The 26,611-nt window shown below is 42.9% G+C and overlaps 1 protein-coding gene across 1 annotated transcript in view; it reads right to left on the reverse strand.

Annotated features, from left to right (window-relative positions):
- Nucleotides 1-1,972: 1,972 nt before the first annotated feature.
- Nucleotides 1,973-26,611, reverse strand: part of CUL2 (cullin 2) — a 48,957-nt gene continuing 24,318 nt past the window's right edge. Inside the window, exons 10-21 of the mRNA XM_056857538.1 lie at nt 26,052-26,176; nt 24,818-24,925; nt 23,963-24,022; nt 22,254-22,382; nt 22,055-22,141; nt 20,380-20,532; nt 18,845-18,922; nt 12,037-12,103; nt 10,782-10,984; nt 8,336-8,437; nt 3,822-3,938; nt 1,973-2,565 (exon numbers count right to left, since the gene is read on the reverse strand). Of these exons, the coding sequence (XP_056713516.1) occupies nt 2,434-2,565; nt 3,822-3,938; nt 8,336-8,437; nt 10,782-10,984; nt 12,037-12,103; nt 18,845-18,922; nt 20,380-20,532; nt 22,055-22,141; nt 22,254-22,382; nt 23,963-24,022; nt 24,818-24,925; nt 26,052-26,176 (1,361 nt within the window). The 3' untranslated portion in view covers nt 1,973-2,433. The remainder of the gene's footprint in view (nt 2,566-3,821; nt 3,939-8,335; nt 8,438-10,781; nt 10,985-12,036; nt 12,104-18,844; nt 18,923-20,379; nt 20,533-22,054; nt 22,142-22,253; nt 22,383-23,962; nt 24,023-24,817; nt 24,926-26,051; nt 26,177-26,611) is intronic.

Raw genomic sequence — 26,611 nt, forward strand, 5'->3', positions numbered from 1 at the left:
GTTCGGCTATCCACCCTCAAATAGGTCATAAACTGAGGGTGGGGAGTAGGGATTTTTGAGTTAAACTGATCAGAACTGTAAACAGCATTCCAAATGTGGCCATACCACAGGCCTATGTAAGGGCATTACAGTATCAGTCACTCCTCGTTCAATGCCTTTCCTAACAATGACTGTTTAAAATGATGGTCTTCATCCCACCTGCATGGGCTGCAAGCCCAAGATACTTTTTTTTGGCATTTTGGAAGGTCTTCCTTCCAGTGCATGTTTATGGAGAACAGACGCACCATGCCATCTGACCTCTCTCTGCATGCACGCTGAAAGATGCGGAAGGACCGCAAGGAAGACTCAACTCCGTGATGGTGAGGATTCTTCTATGGCTCTGACCCTTGGCCTATTTCCTCACTATGGTACAACTCACAGTGCTGAGCATTTTTTGCTCTCCTGGCTCTCTGCTGCCCATGGCTTTGATCTTTACACTGATGTGTCATAACACTGGCTCTTCTGTCACATGACTACCTGTCACATGCTTGCAGGTCATTGGGTCTAATTCTTAGCAAGTCCTGAGTTTGGTAATGTTGAAAACCATTTGGTTTAAAGGACTCAAGGGTACTTAGGATTTTCCTACAAATTTATGACTGGAAGATGATTAGTTGCTTTGTCTATAACTACCATGGATCTCTCCTACCCGCCCCGCCCCCACTCTGAGCATCTGCCCTTAGATTTATTTTCTTTTTAACTGTACGTACAAAATTTTAAAGGCACTCTAAAAGGCATGGGATGAAAAAGCCTCATGAAGTGACAGAAAGCTATTAAGTTCCTAATTCCTGCTCTATAATAATAGAACTCACAGTACAGTGTATTTTATAGTGACGTTTACCTGTGAAGCCATAACTTGAAAACCAGGTAAAGACTTAGCACAGAACAGATCTATTTAAATCCCAGACAGTCAGAATTCTTTTTTTTCAGACTTGCACAAGTCTGAATACAGTCACTGGTAAAATAAAGTGTTTTAATAGATTCATATACTCAATTCTGAACTTAGTCCCAGAGTGCAGATGAAAAAATCCACACAATGGGGGCATGCACGGATAGGGGAATTATTTCTACAAATGCGGTTTGCAGAAAAATCCCTAATTAAAAGGCGGATGAAACAAAAGAAAAAAGATTTTAAACACTGGAAGCTTGCAAGATTACCTCATGAGATCTCAGGAACCAGTTGGGTTACCTAGCAACTAAACAACACTGCCAATGTAGTATGTGGTTGCCTAGGTAATCCAAAATGACTGCTAGTTTCATTTCGAAGTGAGTTGGGAGAAGGGACCTTAAAGAAGAAGGGGCAGTGAAGATGGATGGTGGGGAGAGGAGAGTGGAGACAGGTAAGGAAGCAGCAGAAAAGGGGAGAAGTTGTCAGGACTGTCGGGGCAGGGAAAGAAGGAGGGAAATGGAGGTACCACGAGGAGGACTATCAGCGGCAGGTGGATGGGATTTAAGCATGTCTACCCTGCTTTTCTGTCCACTGAGAACTCAAAGCAGCTAACAAGAAACACAAAAAACACAATTTAAAATAACATAAAACATGCAACACAACTCCACCATTCAGGTCCTAGATCCACTGGCATGGCTTACTCACAGCCCACAGGCTGCAAGCTAAGGGTCACGCTTCTGGCTGTGCCCAGACTTAAATACCTGCAACAGTGACAGAACAGATGCTCAAGCCCAGATCTCACTCAGCTGTCAAGAGGTTCTCAACACATCCCTCCCCCCGCAAGTCTTCACAAGTCCCCCACTTGTACCATTGTGAAGGCTGCAATCCTGCTGCACCCATTTACGTGAAAATAAGTCATCAGCAAGCAAAATTAGACTCACCTCCCCTGTCAACATACCCAGGGTCTGGCATGCTTATGCTTCAACCATTTAGATACCCTTCTTCAAGCTGATATGCTCACAAATTAAATCAAGCCACCACAAGATATTCCATTTATTTATTTGACAAGCAGCAGTATCATGTTCTTTTTTTTTACATTTTAATGTAGATACAATTATTATGTTATCTGCCATATTACAATATTTAGTCTGTTTTAACTTTGTCTTTTTAAGATACATTAAAAAACATCAACTGCAAACGTGGGGGGGATGGAGGGGGGGAAGCATGGTACCCAACCAAAAATTCCACATTTCAGCAAGACTTCACTCATTCTCTTTTAGTAAAGTTTTAAGAAATGTCATAATGACATGAGCTTGGAATATCTATAGGCTTTTTTTTTTCATCTGACGCTCATGACGTGGCACTGGTGATGTTGTAAACAGCTGAAAAAACAGGGGCTGCCAAGTGACCAATTATGGAGGCACAACAGGCCTGCTTTTTTCCCCACAGGACACACCAAGCAGTGACAGCAATGATCTCCGTACAACCATACCTGCAGGGTATTAACCTCATGCTACATAGCTGTATTCGTCTGCTGAGGCCTGGCTCCGCTCAATGTACTGTTTGTCTATCAGAACTTCAATACACTTCTTAATCATGCTGATACTTGGGTTAAACCTAGCTCTTGATTGGCTAATTACCTGTGCAAAAAGAAAGAGAAAGTATGCATTATATCAAACACCATCTAGTTAAAGGAGAGATTCAAAGCTTTCAGAAGCAAAGCCAGATATTGGTCATCTCTGTTTTCAGAAGATGCTCACTTGTTTTTCTCTAAGCAGGGGCCAGTTCATACTATATTTCCCCCCTCTATATGCAAGGAGATATACGCTGTCTCATATGAACAGAAATGTGATCCCCAGATGGTACACGCATGAGCACACACATGAAGCTGTTTTATACTGAATCAGACCCCTGGTTCATCAAAGTCAGTATTGTCTACTCAGACCGGCAGGGTCTCTCCAGGGTCTCAGGCAGGAGTCTTTCACATCACCTACCTGCCTAGTCTTTATCTGGAGATGCCGGGGATTGAACCTGGGACTTTCTGCATGCCAAGCAGATGCTCTACCATTGAGCCACAGCCCCTCCTCAGTATAGCTGAAGCAATTTCTATTGCTTCAGGGGCTGCTGGAAAATGAGCTGCTGCAATATTTGTGGAAACTTTTATCTGCCTTTTTCGTACATCACCTGGTTCACACTCGTGTACCTCTGTGCAAGGTCCTTCTATGAACAAGTCCAGACTTGCATGCGAACCAAGATCGTATGCCTAAGCTACACTATGCAGTTATAGCATCTGCTTCTTTTGGAGAACTGCCAAAAATCCAAGCATTCCCCCCCCCCCCCGATGCACTGGGAAATCCTTTTCATGTGATAAGGTGTTCATTCACTGGGCTATGAAGCATGGAAACACAGCACTTTGTATCAAACTGTACCCCTAACAACCACATTTTTAAGACTAGAGACCCAGTTACTACAGCGTGAATTCAAGACACACCAACCAGGCCGAGTGATAGCTGAACTAACAAATAAATGCTTTAGAGAGATTTTGCACAGTTTGACCTCCACGGCATGATTTCTGCCTAAAGCGGGAAGAAAATAAGGCCGACCCGGAAGGTAGGAAAAAAAAGAACAAGGTGCAAGGGAGAACAGTCTAGTCGACCTTTTAGATTCCAACAGGTTTCATGATAAGCTTCGTCGGGGTGTGTGTGTGTGTGCGTGCGTGTGTGTATCTCAAGCAGAAACGCTCCCCTCCAGGTCCAGGGAGGGAGCCAGAGAAGTTTCCGCTTGAGATCTCCCGAGTAATCTTATCGCGAAACCTGTTGGGATCTAAAAGGTCAAATAAACTGCTCTCTCTTGCACCTTTGTTCTTCTTTTTTCACCAGTACGCTCGCACACTTACCTCCTGAATAAGAGCATTGTGTCGCAGCAGTTTCCGTGCCTTCATGATACGGACTATAGCAGCTTGAAGGTACATTTTCCTATCTTCATCTACAGCACTTCGGGTTTGCTCCATTTCCTAAAGTGTATGAACAACAGCAAGAGATTGACAAGTAGCCCAAGTGAGTGTACTTGGTTCAGTGGGTAAGTTGGGGTTGCTTGCGTTAAGGCTGCTGCAGCCATGGGATCGTGCTTTCAAGTTGTGCACTCGTTCATTTTGAAGGTGAGCTGTGGGTTACGCTGGAGCAGCTGATCAGCGCTTGGGAAACCACAGTAGAGCAATCCCAAGCTTTCTATTGCATTTTATCTTGCCTGTCGTCTTATGAACTCAGGGCAGAAGACATGGTTCTCTCTTCCTCAGATCAGATCAGCTGAGAACAAATAGCTCAAAATCACTCAGCGAAAATCACCCCTGCTCAGTTCAGTAATGGTCCTCACCCTGTGGAATGGCCTTTTGCAAACTATGTAAAACAGAATTGTTCTGGAGAGCATTTTTATAAAGGAAATAAGGTTATATCATAACAGTCTTGGTCCAGCAAAATGCATTGTGTTGCTACCTATGTTACCATGTTTTGCATTGTTTAACACATCATGTTTAGTACTTATGCTCTGTTCGGATGACAGCTCCGTTCCGAACTTCCACAATCCTAATCCTATTACATTGCTTATTAGACATATCTTCCTATTGATTGCACTGCTATACCTTATGTAATCTGGCATGAGTCTCAGTGAGAAAAGTGGGCAATCAGTCAATAAATAAATGTCTGTCAGGAGATTTGAACCATGCCTCCAAGCTTCGGGGGGTTTTATTTTAGGGGGAAAAGGGATACGTTCAAGGCCAGCATAGTAGACAGTTATATGAATTATGAACAATGTTAAGAAAGGAAAATACATTTCTCTCATATGAAACCAGAAGTAGAATAAAGCTCATTTGCAGTTGGTTCAGGATAGCCAAAAGAACGCAAGAGCCAGTGGTGAAGTTGACAGAGTGTTGACTAGGCCTTGGGATAGTGAATAAAGAACAACAGAGTGGCCAAACAACAAATGATATGCAAGGGTGAGCGTTGTTATAAATATATCAAAAAAATGCAGCAAAATGCAAGAACATGTAACAAGATACAGCTTGTATACAAAATACAATCATATACGAAATACAAGAGTACAAAAATACAAAAGTACCAAAGTGTCCAAGATATATGGCCCTTTTAGTTCACAGTGTGAACCTAATAAAGGTACCTCCAGGGCTATCCACCTGTTTGCTTTATAGCATGAGTTCCATAAACTCTTGTATTTCGTATATGATTGTATTTTGTATACAAGCTGTGTCTTGTTACATGTTCTTGCATTTTGCTGCACTTTTTTGATATATTTATAACAACGCTCATCCTTGCATATCATTTGTTGTTTGGCCACTCTGTTGTTCTTTATTCACTACCTACATAACAACAGGCTAACTTTGTGTTGATAGGCCTTGGGATATGCAAGTTCAAATCTCCGCTCGCCAAGAAGCTTACAGAGTGACCGTGGGTCAGTCATTCTCTCAAGTTCACAGGCTTGTTTTGAGGATAAAACGAGGGTAGTAGTGGTAGAGAAACCATGTATGCCGTCCTGAGTTCCCTGGAGGAAGGGCGGGATTAAAATGTGGCAAATAAACAATTACCACAAGATGGTAGGAAGACCTCGAGCTAACTGGCTATGATAAAAGGGGCTTAGACCAGTTCTTGGCTCGATCGTCAGGTATTAGCCACATCAGTTTCGTGGAACTTCCAGACATAGAAATAGTGTATCACTGACAATCAAGACGGGAGAGGCCATCCCAATCATAACCCGCTTGTGAGCTTCTAGGGCATATGACTGGCTGCTGTCAGAAACACTCAGAGGATATTTACAGGCCAGCTAGTAATAACTGGGAATAAGCTGTGCTTTGGAAGTGGAAAACCTGTTCTTTTTGTTGGTCTATCATAAGAACTGCTTCCATTTGACCTGTCCTTCGCAATGCCTCAGAGTCAGCAAAATCCTGTTACTGGGAAATGGCAGCTTTTATTTTTTTTAAAGCCTTAAAATGCTACAACACCTTTTGGAATAGGTATCTCCTGCTATAAAAATTATGCTTGCATGAAGAAAAAATTTAAAATTCCTGTCATAAGCGAGATGTACTTAGAGTTGTAAGGGGCTGGGGATCTTGGTACTGGAAAAGAACTTCCAGGGTCCAAACACCCCACCCCATAACCCTGAAGCAGGCAAGGCTATGGTCAATTAGCCGTACCAAGTGGAAATGTTAAATTAATTTAGGGAACCCTATAATGGAAAGGTGAATGGAATGGAAAAACTGGAAAGCATTTCACACAAGCCTTTTAAGGATGCTGAACCATTTTGCTGACAAGACACCAAACAGTCTGGTGATGTTTAGCCAATGGCTTTTTTCCCCCTTTCGCAGACCCTTTACGCAACTTTGTAGCGTTCATACATGGTTTCCTGAAGCCTAAGCCCTTTGCAAGGAGCCCCGTGGTGCAGAGTGATAAGCTGCAGTACCACAGTCAAAAAGCTCTGCTCTTGACCTGAGTTCGATAGCGACGGAAGTTGGTTTCAGGTAGCCGGCTCAAGGTTGACTCAGCCTTCCATCCTTCCGAGGTCGGTCAAATGAGTACCCAGCTTGCTGGGGGGTAAAGTGTAGACGACTGGGGAAGGCAATGGCAAACTACCCTGTAAATAATAGTCTGCCTAGTAAAGGTCGTGATGTGGTGTCACCCCATGGGTCAGTAATGACCCGGTGCTTGCACAGGGGACTACCTTTACCTTTTTAAAAGCCCTTTGTAAAGCTTCATGGGTGCGCCAATCTAGTATCATAATTTACTGTAAATTCTAAGCAAGTTGCTGGAAATTCTAATAAATACGGTACATATTTTGTCTTGAAACCCTGGGCAGATCATGACTGTCAAGAATCAATAGGAAGAAAAGTTCAGGACCGGCTGAATAAAATTGTTTTGGAATTTATGGAACAAAATGCCGGGAGCTTTCAGGTCTTGGGCACAGTATAAGAGTGATACTTTTCTTGTTGCATTTCTTTCTGCTGTGAGAGCAGGCATGAAAAGCCCTTTACACAAATGGTTCTAGACCCAATGGACTGAACTCAAAGGTTGTGTTCTTCTATTGGCGAAGCCTTCCTCCAATGTAAGGGGCCCCTTCTGGTAGAAGAAGATGCATTCCACTGGCAGAGGATTCTTTGTGCCAGAGGAAGATTCTACTGTGAGCAGAATGAAACCTTTGGGATTAATCCCTTGAGCCTGCAATATTTATAAGAACTACTTCAAAACTGGCTTTTCAATTACAGTTACTTTACAACTGCTTGAGAGATCAGTGGGTAACAACTACAGTGTGATAAACTTTAATTATGAAATTACCACTCAAGAGAAATTAATTCGCAGCTTATCTGGTTATTAATTATGACACTTATGGTTGAAAGGAATGACATTCTGAGCTCAAGACCCGAGCTCTAAAGCTGTAATAATTAACGTTAAAATAAGTTATTATTTGCCGTAATGGACGTAGTGAGATTCAGAGCTGATGTGAACAAGAAGTTGGAGAGACAAAAGCACTTAGCTGGTCTTACTCAGTGTGTATTCCTGACATAACCAAGTACCACAAATAATGTTAGTGGAATTTAGCATTTTTTTATAGTAAACTTTACGCTTCTGAGCAAATGAATAGTGAACTGGAGAAAGCAAAACAAGATACAGACTTGACAAAATGGGATATATTAGGAAACGTGGATGACAGAACTGCAAGAGAGATGAAAACATTTGAATGTAGCTGCAATAGTTGGACCAATGAGGTGAAGACTTTTTGAGAAGTCATAATGAAGCCAGTCAGAAAATAAAACAGGTGGGGGAGACTCAATTCCTTTAATAAAATAATTAATTATGAAAATATTTATGGTTCTCCCCCCTAACAGTGTTCTAGTTTACACTTCAGTTTTAAGACCCAACACTTACTTTAGTGCAAGTAACAGCCTAGCTGTTAAAACAAAAGCTACCCCCACCCCCCCCTCGAACACACAAAAAGACAGCTGGTTTCCTCCATAGCCCCCAGTCCACTTTCAGACTCTGGAACATGAGTTGAAGAGCCAGGGAGGGGAAGAGCGAGGCACTTACATACCATTACTTTCTTGGGTTTCATTTATTAAGAAAACTTTTAACCTGATTTTCTCTATACAATACGGACCCAGGGTTATTTTCATTGCTGGAGTATAGCTGCAGAACAGCATAAATGCTATCTTGATACGAGTGGAAATGGCAAGTTGTAAATTGCCCCATGGCCCTCACGGGTCTCTTCCTCTCCCTACTTTTGCCTTCCACAACTTTTCCTCTTGTCAACACTGATATATTTTGTCATCAGTTGCTACAGAAATTGATCCCAGTTTTAAACCATGTGTGGTACTTCAAGCTAGATCACATCAGAGACGTTAACAATACTTGCCTGTGGCGTATCTTTTTGCATTGATGTAGTGATTTTAAATTTTGTTCGTTTACTGCTGAAGCTCATATTTAATGAAAAAGTAGATTCTGCCTCTACATCTTCCTGCAATAAGAAAAGCATATGTACTTCACACACACATACAAATGGTGCCAAATAAATTAGCAGCCAGCATGAGTGAACAGCTTGCTGGAAAAATTGCATATGGCTTGCATCTCTTCTGTTGAAAAGTAAACAAATTACCACTTGATCCATTTGGCAAGGCAGAATTATTTAGTCAAATTAGTACATTTACATATATGCTTAAAATGACTCCAATGTAATAATCGTTTCTGTATACTTAATATGGTTGTATTGGGGTGGGGTGAACCAAAATTGTTAACAAAAAATAAAATACCGTAAATATTATTAATGGAAAACCATTAGGACAGGTATAAGCATATCAATTTTGTGGTGTCAGGATTGTAAAACAAGAAAATAAACATCTCCTGAGAAAAGTCAAGCGTATTCTCTAGTCTTCTCACATCAAATTAAAAAAAAAGACCCTTATTGATTTGTTTTCTGGGTATGTTACACAAACTGACTTGGTTGCCTTAACCAATGATCTACACCTTTCCAAGGTGGATTGGGGGTGGTGATAGTAATAAATTGTGATAGATCCGGTCTTTCTTGGAGGGTAGGCCACAGAAGGTTGGGAACTTGGGGACTTTTGTTCCAATGCTGTGACCACTAGTCTGTTGAGTCCTGCAAGACTTCATCCTGACCTATGCTTTTAAGTTCTACATAAAGCCAAGAGATTTGGATAGCACTATCATTGATCTGCAGGTGACACCCAGGTCCAACTCTCATTTTCATCTGATCTGAAGGGGGCTATGATAGTCTACACCAGGGGTGTCAAACTCATTTGTTACGAGGGCCGGATAGGACATACATGTCACTGCATCGGGCCCGGCCATGTGTATCACAAAATTTAATGCCAGGTACCGGAGATACAAACTGTACAGAAGACACAGGCAAAGCCAATTAATGATAGCATTTTTTTTAGTTAAATACAAACACGCTTAACACAATAACACTCTTAAAGTATTTTCTTTTATTTAACAGTCTTTGATCATTGACACCTTGGGACTAGGGGTAGATGTCTGCCTCGGCTGGCAAGCCTGCAATTGGGAGTGGGGGTGGCTGTCTTGACTGGCTCATTGGCTGGATAAAGGCTCCCAAGGGGGGCAGATCCAGCCCCTGGGCCTTATGTTTGACACCCCTGGCCTACATTAAGTATCTGAAGGCAGTAATCAGCTGATGAGGATGAACAAACTAAAGCTTAGTCCAGACAAGATGGGTTCATTTTGGGGGGTTCTACTGATCCAGGTTGTAGGAGTTAACTGCATCCCCCTGAAGGTTCAAGTGTGCCACTGAGAGACACTGCTTGACCTGCCTTGCTCCTAGATGGTCAGGTGGCAGCAATGGGCAGGAGTAACTTTTATTAGCTTTGGCTGGTACTCTGGCTGCAATGCTTTCTGAAGAAATCTGACCAGGCTAGTTACACGTGCCCTGTTAACGTCCAGGTGGGACTTCTGTAATACACGCGATATGGGAATGCTCTCAGAAGCTTCAGTTGGTCCAAACTATTATTGCCCAGTTATTGCTTGGAACTCACTGCTGGGAACACAAACTGCATTGACTTGAAAGAAAGGTGATCCTGAACATAAGACGACTCCCCTAAAAAAGGTTGTAGATCCAAAACAATTTTTTTTACTGGAGGCAGCTGTAACTTGCATGTGAACATAAGATGAATCCCTCCCTCTTTTTTATGGCATACATGGAAAAAAAACCTAGACTTGCACTTGAGTAAATACTGTAATGCTGATCCTAATGTGCCTGAATTGGCTGTCTTTTTGTTGCTGGCTGCAATACAAAGTGCTGGATTTGCCTGAAGGCAGTGAGCTTTCAGGGCACAGATACCTAAAGGACCACCATCTATAATATCAACCAAAATGGATGTGGAGATTTTCCAAGTGTGTCTCTACTTAGTGTGATGTAAGTTTGTCAGGTGGCAACAGGGCCTTTTCAGTGGTATCGCCAAGACTATGGAATTTCTTGCCTCGAGAGGCTCGACTAGGAATATCACAACTACTTTTGAACTTCAAAAGCAGTCTTCCACACTGTGATTTAGAAATATAAGTTCAAATATATCTGAGGCATGTGTATACTCATGTGGTTCTTGGCCTGTTACTTTTCCAGTAGAAATCCAACTAATGTAAAAACAAAACGAACAAAACAAAAACAGATTCCAATACAGCATTCCTATTTCCTTAGCTCTCAACGAACAGGATTACAATCATACAAAAATAGGGTCAACCCCCACAAAAAAAAGAACACCAAAATGCAAGTAAGAGAGAAACAAAGACAATCTGACAAGAAAATGTTCCATGCCCTTTTTGTAACTGACCTTGTCTGAGTCGTGGTTGATCATTTTGACATCAAGTAACGACTTAATAGTTTTCGTCAGTTCTTTCTCGTTCATCTGCGTGCTGTCTTGGAGTTCTTTGTAACTGACCGTTTCACTATTGTTGAAGGCGAGCAGCACTGCCATTTGGTATGTGGTCACCATGGCTACGTACGGTTTGCACAAGTAGTTCATTTTTACCTCACCTGCAAATTAATGGCACACTTTTAAACACTGCATTACATGGGGATGTAGGAAGCAGCCTCGTGGAGCAAGACCACCGAGTCCATGAAACTCAGCAGCTTCTACTCTGATCGGCAGCAGCTGTTGAGTCTCGGACAGACAGAGGTCTTTTGGCTACCTTCCACAAGAGGCCCTTTTCTTGGAGCCCCGAGGGACTGAACCTGGGACTTTACACAGGCAAAGCAACATGCTCTACGAAGAAGCCAAGAACACTTCACTGATGCTGCTAGTTTAACAAGCAATATCACTACCATATTAAAAATAATACATGGCCATCTTTTGTTTGTCTTGACGGCAGCCCTGGTGGAGAAGAAACAGCAATCTAATCTACTTTGCAAGACTGTTGTGAAGAGAAATGGGGTAAGAGTGGCAAAGCACCCTGAAAACTGACAAGTGCTATAGAAGTACAGTTAAGAGTATTTTTTCCAGTCATCTCAACAAAAAATGTTTTGTGTGTATGTGTGTGCATAAAACTTGTTCCTTATGGCTGCAGAAGCTCACTTTATGCCTTTCACAGGACTGTAATAACTGCACCCCAGTATCCTCAGGTGCATTTGTCAGTATATAGGCTTCTTTTAATGGATACTTCCATGGCAGCCATCTATTTAGCTCAGTCTTCCTAAACTCCAACCATTTTGCAAGACCAAACTAAGCCAAGCGCCCTGCATCCTGGACCGTAATTTGTTCCACACAGTATTTCTTTTCTTCAAACTGTGTTATTAAGCTGGGTGTTTTCTTTGCAAAATACCCAGTTAATAATGTAGATGTTATCTGAAGAGCAATAAATCTTACAGGTAAGAATCAAAAGAACTAAAATTAAGATACCTAATTGAAATAATCAGCAAAAACATATTTAGCTATGTAAGAGAGGATTATTTTAATTCAAGAATATTTTTAACCTACAAAACTTCAAAGGATGCAGAGGTTACAATCAGCAAAAACTAACACTAATGAACTTTTGTATAGACTTTTCATAAGGTAAAAAAAAAAAAAACATGCACACACTTATTTTTACCTGTGCAGAGGTAATGTAACCAGGTAAGTTTCCTCCCACTGAAATGCTGACTGTAAAATAATTCAAACTGTAAAACAAAATCATTCTTCAGTCAAATATTTCCAGAGATCAAGTCTTCAGCCAAATATCTCAAGACAATCCTAATTAGTTCAGATTTTAGGTACCTGATATGCAAAAAATTGGCATTACAATTCTAAGTAGCGGGGGTGGGGATGCAATGTATGTTTGGAAATTCTTTATTTAGACGCAGTAGCAGGTGCTAAGAACATTCACATTTTATTAAGAGTTCTAAACCCTCATTACCCCAGTTCTGGAGACTCAAGAGTAGCAATGATGATTAAAATAGTAAAAATAAAAAAAGCCTTTGTAGTCTCAAGGAAGAGAGTTCATTTTTATATACCGACATAATGGACATAAAACAAAACTTATACATACACATCTATCTATCTATATAGATATCAGCACAACATTATATATACTAAAATGCATTTCTATAGCACTTTTCAGTGTTCACAACACTTTGTGGTCCCACTATAATTTGTTCTCACAATAGGTTTGAAATGCTAGGCTGAGAGACCGCTCAAGGAGACCAGGGAGCATCACAGCTAAAACGGGAATTTCAGCATCCAAAAACTCTTAAAAATTTGTCTCTCCAAATCAAATCCAGCTCTCTAATCACTGTACTTCCACATCCCTTTGTTTCTCCTACCAGCCCTAAGCCCTTCGGATGGAGGGATAAACAAAGCCAATATTGGCATTACTTTTACACTAGAAATGCAATTAACTTGAAGTCATTTGGTGGCATCAGCATCTTTTGTAGGGTTGCCAACCTCCAGGTGGTGGCTGGAGATCTCCCTCTATTACAGTGATGGCAAACCTTTTAGAGACCGAGTGCCCAAACTGCAACCCAAAACCCACTTATTTATCGCCGAGTGCCAATGCGACAATTTAACCTGAATACTGAGGTTTTAGTTTAGGCATTCCCACACATTTGGAATCATGCATAGTTTGGTTCAAGTCCTGCAGCACCTTAGAGACCAAAAAGATTTGCGTGGGGTGGAGTGGGAGAGAGATCTAGCCATTTATGCATGGGAGGTTTTGGCTTGGATTTGCCGCTCTCTAGATGCACATTTCCCCCATCCAAATTCTCAAAACTCAACTATAAGCTTCCATGTAGTTTTGAGAATTCAGATGGGGGAAATGTGCACCTAGAAAGAGGCAAATCCAAGGCAAAACCTCCCAACAAGAAAGAGCCTCTCTCTTTGGAGAGCCAGAGGACTGTTCCTCAGATACAAGCAGGAGCGGAGACCCCGAGCCCCTCTATCCCAGTCAGAAGGCGGGGAGGGGTATTGCAAAGAAGGGATGCGGGGTGGGGGGACAATGCAAAATTGCCAGCAGCTTGGTTAGAGCTGGGGAGGGGGGTGGAGAGGGAGCAAGAGAGAGGGCGAGAAGAAAAGGAAAGGCCATTTATGCATGGGAGGTTTTGCCTTGGGATTTGCCGCTTTCTAGATGCACATTTTCTCCATCTGAATTCTCAAAACTCTGCTCCCCAAACGCACATTTGTCCCAGCCAAATTCTCAGAACTCAACAATAAGCCCCCGTGCAGTTTTGAGAATTTAGATGGGGAAAAATGTGCACCTTGAGAGCGGCAAATCCAAGGCAAAGCCTCCTGTGCGTTTTCGCCCAGAAAGAAACGAGGAGCTTCTTCTTCCAAGGGCAAACCCCCCCTCCCAATGCATAAATATCCAAGAAGAAGTCCCAGAGAAACCCTGCAATGGAAGGAATCTCCTGGAGGGGGGGAAGCAGATGGGCTGGAAGGCTCCTCTCTCCAGAGAAGGTGGGCCCCCTGATGCAAAGGAAGGGAAGGGGGCGGGAAACGAGCCCGGGAGAGACAGTTGCGGCTTCAGTGCGAGGCGCGCGAGGCGCCCGGAGTGAGTCACAGGGGTGTCGGGAACAAAAGTAAAGCGGGATGGAGCAGAAGGGCCCCTCCCCCCCGAGGGTCCCAAGCCGCACCTTTGGGGATGGGGGGAAGGGGGGCAGCCCTCAGGCCCAAAGGTGTCCCCACCCCCCACTGCTTCCAGCGGGGATCCTTTGCCCCTCCCCCCCGCCTCTCCCGGGTGCTCCTCCCGGCGGGGCAGGGGGAGACCCCCCTCTGCGGCGGCGGCGCCTCCAGGTTCCCCAGCCCGCATCTCCACAGAGGGGGGGGCGCGCAGGCGGCCAGACCCCCCCCAGGAGCACCCCGCCACCTGCAGCCAGCGCCAGCAGGCCCCCCCCTCAACACGCCCCTCCACGCTTGGGGGTCGCAGATGGAGGGGCAGAAAAACCCTCCCTCCCGCCCTCGTTTTCACAGCCCACTCTGGGCTTTTAGACGCTCCTCCCCCCGCCCGCCCGGGATGAGGAGGCGGCGAGTGTGGCGTGGGGAAGCCGGCAGCCCAGAGGCCCCAGCCGCCCGACGGCGGTGGCAGAAGATGAGCGGGGCTGCCCGGCCGCTCCCCCGGGGCCGCTCTGGATGGAGATGCGCAGGGCGCGCCGGAGAGGTCCCCTGGGCGCAAGGGCGGCGGCGGCTCCGTAGCGGTCCCTTTCCTCTCCTGTAGCGCCGGCGCAGCGGTCGGGTCCCTCCTCCTGCCTGCCTGCCTGGGCGGCGGAGCGAGTGAATGGCCGGGGTGGGGGGCGCCGGAGGGGGGGGGGCGGCGCTGCCGGCTGGCTCCGGCCCCTGCGCGTGCCCACAGAGAGGGCTCCGCGTGCCGGAGTCGGCACGCGTGCCATAGGTTCGCCAACACGGCTCTATTACAACTGATCTCCAGCCGATAGAGGCCAGTTCACCTGGAGAAAATGGCTGCTTTGGCAATTGAACTTATGGCATTGAAGTTCCTTCCCTCTCCAAACCCCACCCTCCTCAGGCTTCACCCCCAAAATCTTCAGGTATTTTTCCAACCTGGAGCTGGCAACCCTAATCATCTACTAAAGCATGGCTGCTCTCAAAGTGATTTTGCGTACACCATTATCCTTAAAAGTAGTCTTCATTAAAAACAAAACAACAAACACAAAATCTGCTACCCAGCCAGGTATGTCACTTTCATCCCCATCTTACAAAAGGAATTTGAGATTAAATGGCAAAAAAGATGACTTGCCCAACACCACATAAGATTTCATGGTGAAGGTGAGACTTGTCCCCAGGTCACTCAGAAACAAGGGCAGGAGGGTTCCAGCTCTTTTAAAGTTTTAAAAAGACTGACTTGGCCTAGTGACCGGCAGTAATTCTAACTAAGTGTGTGCCAGTAACTTTGGGCCTCTCTTGGAAGACAGCAAAAGACCACCGGAAGAGATAGTACATGAGGCTTTGTTGCCCCGATTTTCAAGCCCCTTGGAAGTAGGAATTCAAAAACTGAGCTCTCAAGCCAGAGGAAGCCATGACTGACCAACCCTACAAAAGGTCTCTGAATTTCACTATTAGAAGGAAGAGCAGAAAAATGCAAACGTTCATTTCTTCTTGTCTTATCCAGTGTTGGCACAGGAGTTTTAGGAGAAAGACTAGTATATGCTCAGGGAACAGCTATCAACTTAGAACTTTCGAAGAGAGTTAAATCAAATGAGAGAAAGAAATAGTGTGAGACTTCGTGCTTCCATGGAATCTTTAATCGTGCAACAGAACTGGGAACATTCTGGATTTTATCAACACGCAGGGAAACCACTGGTGGGAACAGGAATAAAACTTGGCGATTCTTCAAGTGAATCCTAATAATGCTTTATGAGTCACATACTAATTATATAAAAATGAATCACAGTATTAATGGGCTGCTAATTATCCACATATTTAAGCAACAACAACAGTTGTGTATGCCATGAACATTTAATCCCAACAGGTCAAGTGCATACCATATCTTACTTGGCCATTTCAGTTACTATACTAAAAATGTGTTTCATATTAAGATGTGGTCATCATTCATAAACTCATATTAATGGCTCATTAAATTAAACTGATAGCTCAAAAGGAGAGATGACTAAAATGACATCAAAGAAACCATGGTAATTTAATTTCTAGTCCTCGAGGATTAAAATTTATTGGGCCATTCCCCACTGCCACAATAAGATTTCAAAGACAGAAAAAGCTCAGGAGACTTGCAATTTCAGAGCCCCCCCCACTTTGAAGCCAGTCTGAAGCCAGCTCAGAACAAAAGGCCAAAATTCTAAGCACATTTATTTATTGATCAGAGGAAATTAAAAACAAAACAGGATTTAGAAAGCAAATTGCCAATTAAAATAACATCTTTAAAGCCACACAATTGTAAAGCTCTCATTAAGGCAGCTGTTAGAATTCCAATTCTGCTTGTCAGCAAGAAAACGCTGATGTCAACTAGCAATTTGCCTATCATCTGCCTCATTATTATTTGCTATGCAGCTTCATCAAGCCCCAGGGAAGTATACTGGGAAGCAAGAAGGATCCCTCTGAAGCTGTCCTGGGTTGCCCCAGAATGCCCATTTGATACTGCGCTGAACTCATGTGATCTCCCTTACTGTTTTGTTATAGGACTTGACTTAACAGGGACGAGCGAAATATGAATTCAGATTCTGGCTGGCTGTGTCCCGACATTTTTAATGAGACAATTATTTGCATTTTTAGACATGTGCATGTAAACAAACCGTTTAACAAAGGTTCCTCCTGGAGAGCTGCATGAAATGTTTTAAGAGGCTTTGCATGGAAGTGTTTCAGAACAGTTTACAGAACTAACTTTTAAATACCTCTGACCCCCGGCTCTGTCAAAGAGCGTAACACTATTTTTGCAACACACTTCTGCTTCTAAGGTTTGGTTAACAGTCTCAAAGCACAATCACAGGTAAGGAAATAAAGGTTCCCATCCACGCCTAACCCATCATCCTGATACTGCGTGTATTAGACAAGGAACAGAGAAAAGACGATGAAGAGTCAAGATGTGTCTTTATTTAGAGGGGAAAGCTAAAAGCAAATTTGGGGGCAGCTGAGGACATCCGAGGGGAAGAGAGACAGGTGAGGTCCCTTAGCAGCCAGACTTCATCCCATGAGCTGAGCATAACCCCAACAATGGAAGTAATTTACAGGCAGATAAGACATATTTCCTCAGATACTTGAAAGGAAGCTAAACCAAGATCTACAGGACCCAACTAGAGTTTTCTAAGATCTGAATAAGCACAGAATGTGGAGGGTTCTTTCAATTTAACTCGTCACTTGGAAACAGAACAAGCTATTCAATAGCTTCTTTCTCTACCATAACGAAGCTGGAGCAAGAGGTTCACTTTTCAAGTGCATAAGAGGACTAGAAGTGGCCCTTGAGAACATTGGATATTATGTTAAAAGGAGTACATGAGGCTGCAGATGTAGAGCAGGCACAACCAAGCTCTTTAGGGAAAAGCTACCTCCCCCAGCAACAAGACCATAGGGTCAGAGTAAGATTTCAACCAGTCTTAGGCAACAATGTGCATTTGGGGAAAAACATGTCTTACGATCTCCACTAATGAGACTGTAAGCTCATAATTATTAACAAGCGTTGCTAGAGAAAAACGGGCAGCAACAACATGTGAATTCTAAAGTCAACGGTGTTAATAACACAGGAGATGTGAAAGATTTCTTTGTCCTATCGAGACAGGGGAGGGCAAAATTGGGCCCTTCTTAGAAACTATGTATTCCATAGGAAGGTCATCAAGAATAAGGATGATGTTTTGGAGTGTGGGAGGGGGGGAGGAAATGTGTGCCATCGCAATTAAAACCCGCAAAAATAGAATGGAAAAATGTCAAGTTAATTCTTGTGATTTGTTTTAATATCTTACATTTTAATATCATTAGTCTTTTATCTAATTTTGTAATCTATATTAGTTTTGCAGTTTTATTAAGTCAGATAATTTTATGTATTAACCTTTGGCTGGTCAAATAGACCATATCAATATCTATCTATCCATCCATCCATCCATCCATATTACATTCAAACATGTGATCCAGTGATTTTATGGGCACTGAGAAAAAACTTGTTAAAATGTGGACCAATTCTAAAGTATCAGGCTCCTTTGGATTTTAGGGGTAGACCTCCATCTATTCGTCACAGATGAAGGCCAGATGCTGAAAGATGAATGCACGAAGCCATTGTACTTTCAAGGAATGCTTTTCCTGGATTAGTGCACAAAAATCTTAAGCATGCAGTTTTGGCTAGCATAAAGGGGTACTGAAGAGAGCTGGGTGGGGGGTGGTTTTGAAGGCAATCAGAAACAGCCCAGAGCATCCAAAATTGGGCTCAGGAGGGAAAGCAGAGATTGCAGTTTTCTGCTGGCCAGGAAATCAAGGAGGAACAACCTTTCCTGGGTGAGTAAGTAAAGGCTAATTTGTTTCTGTGCTAGATGTAGAAGACTGGGAAAAAAACAGTTAACTCGATTCACAGAACTACAGTCTCTTTTTTGGGGATGCTTGAACTTGGAAGACACTATAATTAAGAATTACAGCTAAATGGCTCCAAATGGGAATTTCAAAGCAAGGAAGGTTCATTTTGACGACAATTTGTAATGAGGCGGCTGCATTCAATGTCACCGCTTTCCTACTTCCCAACAGGAAGTTAATGTTACAGTATTTAGAAAATACCACAGCCCTAACATTTACACCTTCAAGGATGCAAGGCTTTTAGACAGCACTCTGTGAAGGCACCCAAAACTAACTGGGGTTTTCATTACCATGATGTAATATGCAGTGTAAATGATTTTTTTATATAGCAACATGGCCAGGTGCAGCATGTTAAACCCCATCTTTAGACGGTTATCAAATCTGCAAGAAATCTCCTACTAACCTACCATCTGTACACTTTTTTCCAGTTCCTGAGGAATTGCAAACGTCGATGAAGGAGCCTGAGTTAAGGGCCACGCGCCAGCCTGGAAAATAAGCACAGCAATACATCACGTTGCAAGAAAATTCTTTTTTTTTTTAAAGAAAGCATATTAAAAAAGCCATCATTCCTAAACATTCCAAAGCCACAAAAGCCAAATTCAACCCAAACTCTTTACAGAAGCCTCATTTCAAATTACGGAGCACCTTTCAAATGAAAATTATTTCGGTATATTTGCAAATGCCAGTGTGCTAAATCTGGATCGGGGCTGTGAGGAGTGGGAAACTGGCCCCTTCTCCCCTGTGCCATTTCCCAAATTTCAGCTCCCCCCCTCCCCCCGGAACTGTTAATTATAATCAAAAGACAGAAATCAATCAATGGAGCCAACAGCAAACAACAAAATAAATAAATCAGGGGAAATAACGTATGGAATAAAAGTTAAATGCACTGCACTATTACGGTGCCTACTATTAAGCCTTTAAAAAAATGGGATGGCCATTAATAGATTTCTAGACATCAGGGTGACTTCGGCCCTAACTTTTAAGGGAATCGGTCAGAATGCGTTTGAAGGCTTACAGTTATTTCCATTTTACTCAACTGCTCCAAGGGAGAAAAGCTTAAGGGGAGGGGGAACCAGCAGCGTTAATCTGCAGAAGTTTCCAGGTGCCTACATCCCTCTGCAGTTAGCTCAATATTCCACCCCACTAAATCTAACTGTTTGGCTCAGGCTGAATGCTCCCATTCCCCCACCTGGAATTGGTGAGAAGTGCCTTGAGCCTTCAGCTTGTGGAAGTGCTCAGATAGATGAACACATGAAGGTGCCTTCTACTGAATCAGATGCTTGGTCCGCCAAAGTCAGTATTGTCTACTTAGACCGGCAGCGGCTCTCCAGGATCTCAGGCAGGGGTCTTTCACATCACCTGCTTGCCTAGTCCCTTTAACTGGAGATGCCAGGGATTGAACCTGGGACCTTCTGCATGCCAAGCAGAGGCTCTACCTCTGAGCCAACATCACTCTCCCCTTCTCCATTTTATCTTCATGGCCACGACCCTGTGGGGTAAGCTAGGCTGAGAAAGTGTGACAGACTCACTTGTAGCAGAGTAGGGATTCACACTTGGTCCTCCCAGTCCAATACTCTAACTCTTACACCATATTGGCTCTGGACAGAAACTAACATACTGCCCCGACAACCACTGGACAAATATGGAAGATGCTATAAGCCTATTAGTTGCTGCATGTTTGTAACATCTATGTTCAGAACATTCCTGCTTCATTTTAGAAGAAATATTGGTGTTGGCTGCCCCAGAAAATGTAAAGATGTTGTACTATAGATGGTTGCTTAAAAATAAGTACCACTGAAATACATGGGACTTACTTTCAAGTACGTGAGTGTTGGTTCAAAGTGCTCTGTTTAAACATGGTGTACAACTTTACACAGAACCATTTCATTATACATCATATAACAGCTACGCAAAACGACACACACACAAGTTCTTCTAATACCTGAAGAACATATATCTGGAAACTAATTCCCAAATCTACAATGGTGTCTTGATTTTTTATGAAGTTGTTGAATTTGTTGTTCAGATCAGCACTAACACTCATATCCGTGTACATTCGATGAAGCTTGCTAGTGAACTCATAACCACAGGCTTGCTGGGAAAAGCAAAGAAAATTTGAAGTTAAGGCAATGCATGATGCTTATGAACATTGAGTCACTAGCTTTAAAAAACTACGTAATAGTGGGTAAAAACACAGTCTCTTTCGTTAAGTTGTAACTAACTTAAATTTTTTAAAAGAAAAAAACTTTAAAAAACTTTAAAAAAAACTTTAAAAGAAAAAACTATGGGGTGAGGGCAGTCAACTAGCAATCACTGTATCACTGATTGCTTTTATTTCCTTTTTAAAGGAAGTAATAGCAGACATATGTCTTTTAATGGTAAAGGTCCCCTGTGCAAGCACCGGGTCATTCCTGACCCATGGGGTCACGTCACATTCCGACATTTCCTAGGCAGACTTTGTTTACGGGGTGGTTTGCCAGTGCCTTCCCCAGTCATCTTCCCTTTACCCTCAGCAAGCTGGGTACTCATTTTACCAACCTTGGAAGGATGGAAGGCTGAGTCAACCTTGAGCCGGCTACCTGAAACCAACTTCCGTTGGTATCGAATTCAGGTCATGAGCAGAGCTTGGACTGCCGTACTGCAGCCTACCACTCTGCGCCATGGGGCTCCTATATGCCTTTTACAGTAGTAGAAAAGAATTATAAAACTTTAGACACTCCTCCAGGCATGGAGGTAAGAAACTGTGCTTCTCATCCAAAGTGATACCATAGGTACTATGGAGTCAATAGTACATGCGACAGCCACACATGCATTTATTGCAGTACTGGCTGAAAACTTCTGTTCCTGTCAGATACTGCTTCAAGCATTACAAAAACTTGCAAAGCCATGACAGAACTTCCACAGAGCTGCATATAGCAGCACTGGTCTAAAGCAAAACCCAGAAAGAAATGCCGTGTTATGCTGTTTATCAAGGCCAACGAAAGTCACACAAAAAAGGCATGAAACCACCACGTCTCCATCGTTTCTGCTGGGTAGAAAATGAACCCCAGGCAACGGAAGCTCTGCTATACCAATCTGCACACCTCTTTGGGCTAAAAGTGGATATAGTCCCAGGCAGTTCAAAGCATCCTGGCACCATCTGCTGGCTGCGTTCTAACATGACAGCCTTCCGTCAGCTAAAGACAAACATATAGGGGACACCCCACCACTGGACTGTTATTTTTTGTGTGTGCTGGCCAAGTCACACCTGACTTATGGTGGCCTCCGGTGGGGTCTTCAAGGCAAGAAACGTTCAGAGGTGGTTTGTCACTGGCTGTCTCCGTGTCATGACCCTGGCATTACTTGAAGGTTGCTTATCCAAATACTAACCAGGGCTGACTCTGCTTAGCTTTTGAGTTCTGATGAGATCAGGATAGTCTGGGGCTATCCAGGGCAGGGCAGAACTGTTATTAGCACAATTCAAATCAGGTTACTGAGTTTAGGCAGAGATCCCAAGCACATTTACGGAAACTCTATCCAATTCTTTTGTAGCAGTATGAAGTATAAGCATGCTTAAAGCATGAACTATGGCTACTGTTTTACAGCTGACTTGATAGTTCTGGCAAGCTTGTAATTACCTTCAATTTGTTAATCATAGCTTCTTCGGAGTCCATAGACATGGACAAGCCATGGATAAGCCGTTTCGCCAACATTCTGGCATAGAACTAGACCAAAGCAGAGGAAGAGCTCAGATTTTTGTTGCATTTTTATTTTTTTAAAAAACAAGTCTCAAAAGAAAAGGCAAAACAAACATCATTTTGGAAAAGGGTTACTTACCTTTTGGAAAACGTCTTTATCGTCAATATACTTGAAAACGGTAATGAAGCTGGTAAGTTTGTCTTCTACTTCATTTTCCGTCATGCCTTTTGCCGATTTTTTAAGCAAGTTGTCACAATACTTGGCCAGCTCAAGTAAAAAAGAAGGAATATTTGTCAAGGTGCTCAGTCAATAGTGATGACTGAACCACGTCAATGCAATAAGCACCTCCTTTCTGAAGCAAACACGTCTTGTGACTTATCCTTATAAAACATGTAGCACATTTCAGGACTGAAAAGCTTTCTGTAATCCTTAAATAAAAGGTAAAGGTCCCCTGTGCAAGCACCGGGTGATTCCTGACCCGTGGGGTGATGTCACATCCCGACGTTTACTAGGCAGACTTTGTTTGACGGGGTGGTTTGCCAGTACCTTCCCCAGTCATCTTCCCTTTACCCCCAGCAAGCTGGGTACTCACTTTACCGACCTCGGAAGGATGGAAGGCTGAGTGAACCTTGAGCTGGCTACCTGAAATCAACTTCCGTTGGGATCGAACTCAGGTCGTGAGCAGAGCTTTTGACTGCAGTATTGCAGCTTACCACTCTGCGCCAAGGGACATTCTGGCATAGAACTAGACCAAAGCAGAGGAAGAGCTCAGATTTAAACACGTGGGCTACATTCACACACACACACACACACACACCCTTGCCCATGCTTGAACAAGGAAGGGGGAGGCTCGATTTCCATGGAGTTCCACTTCCAGATGTGGTTCCATTCACCACATCTCACACCACCGATGAGGTTCCTTCGGCCCTTAGGGCTGCCTAGGAACGCAGCTAGGAATCCAGGGAAACAGACACACAAACAGAACTCTGTTTGTGGGTCACTGGATCCCACTCTGCTTCAATATTGGTCTCTTAGATGCACTGGCCTTGGAAGGCCTTTGAGAAACTATACTGGACAATTAGCAACGAGAAAGACAAGTTAAATATATATTTAAATGGGTAAAATATTAAAGGCCAAATTGAATTATTAGCTGAGGTAGTATATTTTTGAACGGATATTGTTAAAAAATATCAAGATTATTTGATTGATGGGTTGGAACCTTTTGTTTCGTGTGTGTCATTATTCAATGTATGTTTCTTAATGTGTGTGTTTCTTTCAAAACTGAATAAAAAGAATATTTAAAAAAAAGTTTCAGGATATAAGCTATTGAGAATCAAAGCTCCTTGCGCCAGACACGAGTAGGAATGGAGATGACCGAGTCCTTTTATCCTAGTCAAAAGAGTGGGAGGGGTGTTGTAAAGAATGCTTGTAAAGGATGCAAAGATATAATGCATATTGTGATCAGCTTGCTTAGAGCAGACGGGAAATGCTTGGGGGCACAAAATTAGCATTGGTAGTGAGATAGGAATCCTATGTCCCTCTTCAGGGTGGGGTGGAAGGACCATTGCTCTGAACTTGTGAATTAGCTCAAGGTCAGCAATCTCACATTGTAATTTCCCCTTGAAATTTCTTTGTTTGAGGACTGCCACTCTTAGGTCAGCAGTACAATGACCTGGAAGATTAAAAAAAGGTTCTCCACTGGTTTTTTTAGCGTTGCGGATTTTAGCGTTGGATTTAACCATTTCATTGCAGACCAACACAGCTACCCTCTGAAACTATCCCGGAAAATATTATCTGAACTAAGCTTATGCTTTCACTACGAAACTTAAAAGATACACGTTACTTACCAGCTCAGGTGCTTTGCAGATGGACTTTGGTTCCCTATAATTCACTACTGATGTCAAAGCCTAGTTAGGGAGACAGGAAAAGAAGTCATGAAACCGGCATGAAACTTCAAGTGTATTATGGGGCTTAGCTCCAAGCAAAATGGGAAGCCACGGTTTCGCTTGTGGGGCGAGGGCTCAATTCCTGGTATGCCTAGTCAAGTGAAGGTTTCCTGGCCTTTGGCTTCATCCAGGCATCTTTGTAGCCATGGATTAGGACATGGTGGCACCAGAGAACGAGCTAGGATTAAACTGAGATGTCTTGTTTGTCCATTATGTGAAGCCACAGTTAAGACAAATTGTGGTTAATAAGCCAATTTTAAACCATGGTTTGACAGATCCAAACCACAGTTAATGATGTCAAATGCTTCTCTGGAGGGCTGCTCAACTTTTGAAGGTAGGACTAAAAAAGGTGTTGTAAAAAATGCACCTCTCCGTAACCCTTTAGATTCTGGCCCATAGGCCCTTTACGGATCCCTCTGCTTCAGTGAATTTGGTGAATACAGTATCTTAACAGGAATGGGTCAATTATTTATAAGAACACTTTTGTTATCAATGGATTTCAAGGCAATATTTTTATTTACAGTCTGCATTTGCTTCTAAACTGTCTTCAAAATGTTAAACTGAAACACAACAATTAGTCATGCCAAGTAAGCAAAAATAATACAATTCACAGCAATTCAGTTCATGGTAAACAAGAGTCAAGTTCACTGCTATTGTTCACCAACTCTGGTCAATGAACCTGACAGAATTATTCAGAGAACAAATTTTTGTCCTCACCATTAATTGTTGCTACAAGTTTTTTTTCATTCGAGTTACCTTATCAAGGGCACTCATAAAGCGTTGGTCCCCATTCAAAACGGTGTTGATGAGCTGAACAAATTTACTATGTACTTCCAACACTGACTCCACAAACTGAGTGGGCATCTGAGGACAGAACCACAGGTACGATGAAAACAGGTATGATGAAAACAGCACAGAGCAATAGCTTTGGCCAAACAAACAAGAGCGAAGCAAAAGGAGCTGCTAAAGATACTGAAATGTAACAAAATAGCCCAGTGGCAGGGCACAACTGCCCTCTCCGCTTTATAGGACACAAGAAATTCACCACTCACAAGGAATTCGTCAATTTCCTCTTTATTCTAGCAATGAGAAGCAGGGTTTGCATAGATCCCACAAAACAGTGTAGTGATCTCCAACGAAAAAGATCAACATTTCAAGTCATACCTTGTTTTACAACGTCATGGTTAGGTGAGTTCCATCATACAGTGCCCCTGGTATTAATGGGCGTTTCAGAATAGGTTGCCAATAGCCTGAATCTACGCTTAGGTGAAAAGAGGTAAAGGGGGTACTACTGGCAGAGGAAAGTGATGTCAAGCCACAGCTAACTTATGGCAACTGTGTAGTCTTCAAGGCAAGAGATATTCAGCGGTAGCTTGCCACTGCCAATGTAATGACCCTGGACTTCCTGGGTGGTCTACCATCCAATACTAACCAGGGCCAACCCGGATGAGATCGGGCTAGCTGGGACCATCCAGGTCAGGGTGGGGGCATCACAGTATACCTGTGAGGTGAGGCCATGGATACTGCATACACATGGTGATTTTTCATTACAAGATTCACATATTTCGGCTGCTGAACTGCCACAGCTTTGTAGAAAAAAACAACACAACTTTTCCAATTACATGCTTGTTTTTTGTTTGTTTTTTACATTTTTTAAAATAAAGTTTTTTATTAGTTTTTGAAATGTAGGATACAAAAATTTAAAAAGGGATATTGGGGGGAAGAGAGAAAAAAATAAACATAAACAAGATAAAACAACCACCTGAAGCATAATTATTTAAATCCTTGCTATATTTACTACTAGGACATTTTCTATTAGTGTTAAAAATTATTACTCAGCAAAAATATAAATTCCACCATTTATGTCAGTTACTGTATTAGTTTAAACTTTAAATACAATATCATGTTGTTATTTTTTAAATAGTTCTGGGGTTTTTTAACATTTTTAACGATCAACTGGTCCTGTCCTCCCCAACGAAGGCAAACTCACGTTTTCCTGAGAAAGACTGCTGGTTGCTCTAAGGCCCTCATCATGGATATGGTTCTGTAGTTCCTGAATCATATGAGGTAAGCCGCTTGGCACAGCATGGAGCAACGTATACATGTTTGCCATGTCTGCAAGAAAGACAAGACACGGGTTTTCAGAAGACTTTAAAAACTGACTGTATTTAAGTCTTTAAACTTTAAAGAAGCAGAATGATTTACAAGCGAAATATGGCCAGGTGAGAGCCAGTGTGGTGTAGTGGTTAACAGCGGTGGTGTGGAGTGGTGGACTCTGATCTGGAGAACTGGGTTTGAATCCCTACTCCTCCACATAAGTGGCGGAGGATAATCTGGTGAACCAGGTTGGTTTCCCCACTTCTACACATGAAGCCAGCTGGGTGATCTTAGGCTAGTCACAGTTCTCTCAGACCCACCTACCTCACAGGGTGTCCTGTTGTGGGGAGGGGAAGGGAAGGTGATTGTAAGCCGGTTTGATTCTGCCTTAAGTGGTAGAGAAAGTTGGCATATAGAAACCAACTCTTCTTCTTTCTCTTCATTCCTTAGAGG

The sequence above is a fragment of the Euleptes europaea genome, chromosome 11 (genome assembly GCF_029931775.1).
Source record: "Euleptes europaea isolate rEulEur1 chromosome 11, rEulEur1.hap1, whole genome shotgun sequence".
In the NCBI taxonomy this organism is placed as follows: domain Eukaryota; kingdom Metazoa; phylum Chordata; class Lepidosauria; order Squamata; family Sphaerodactylidae; genus Euleptes; species Euleptes europaea.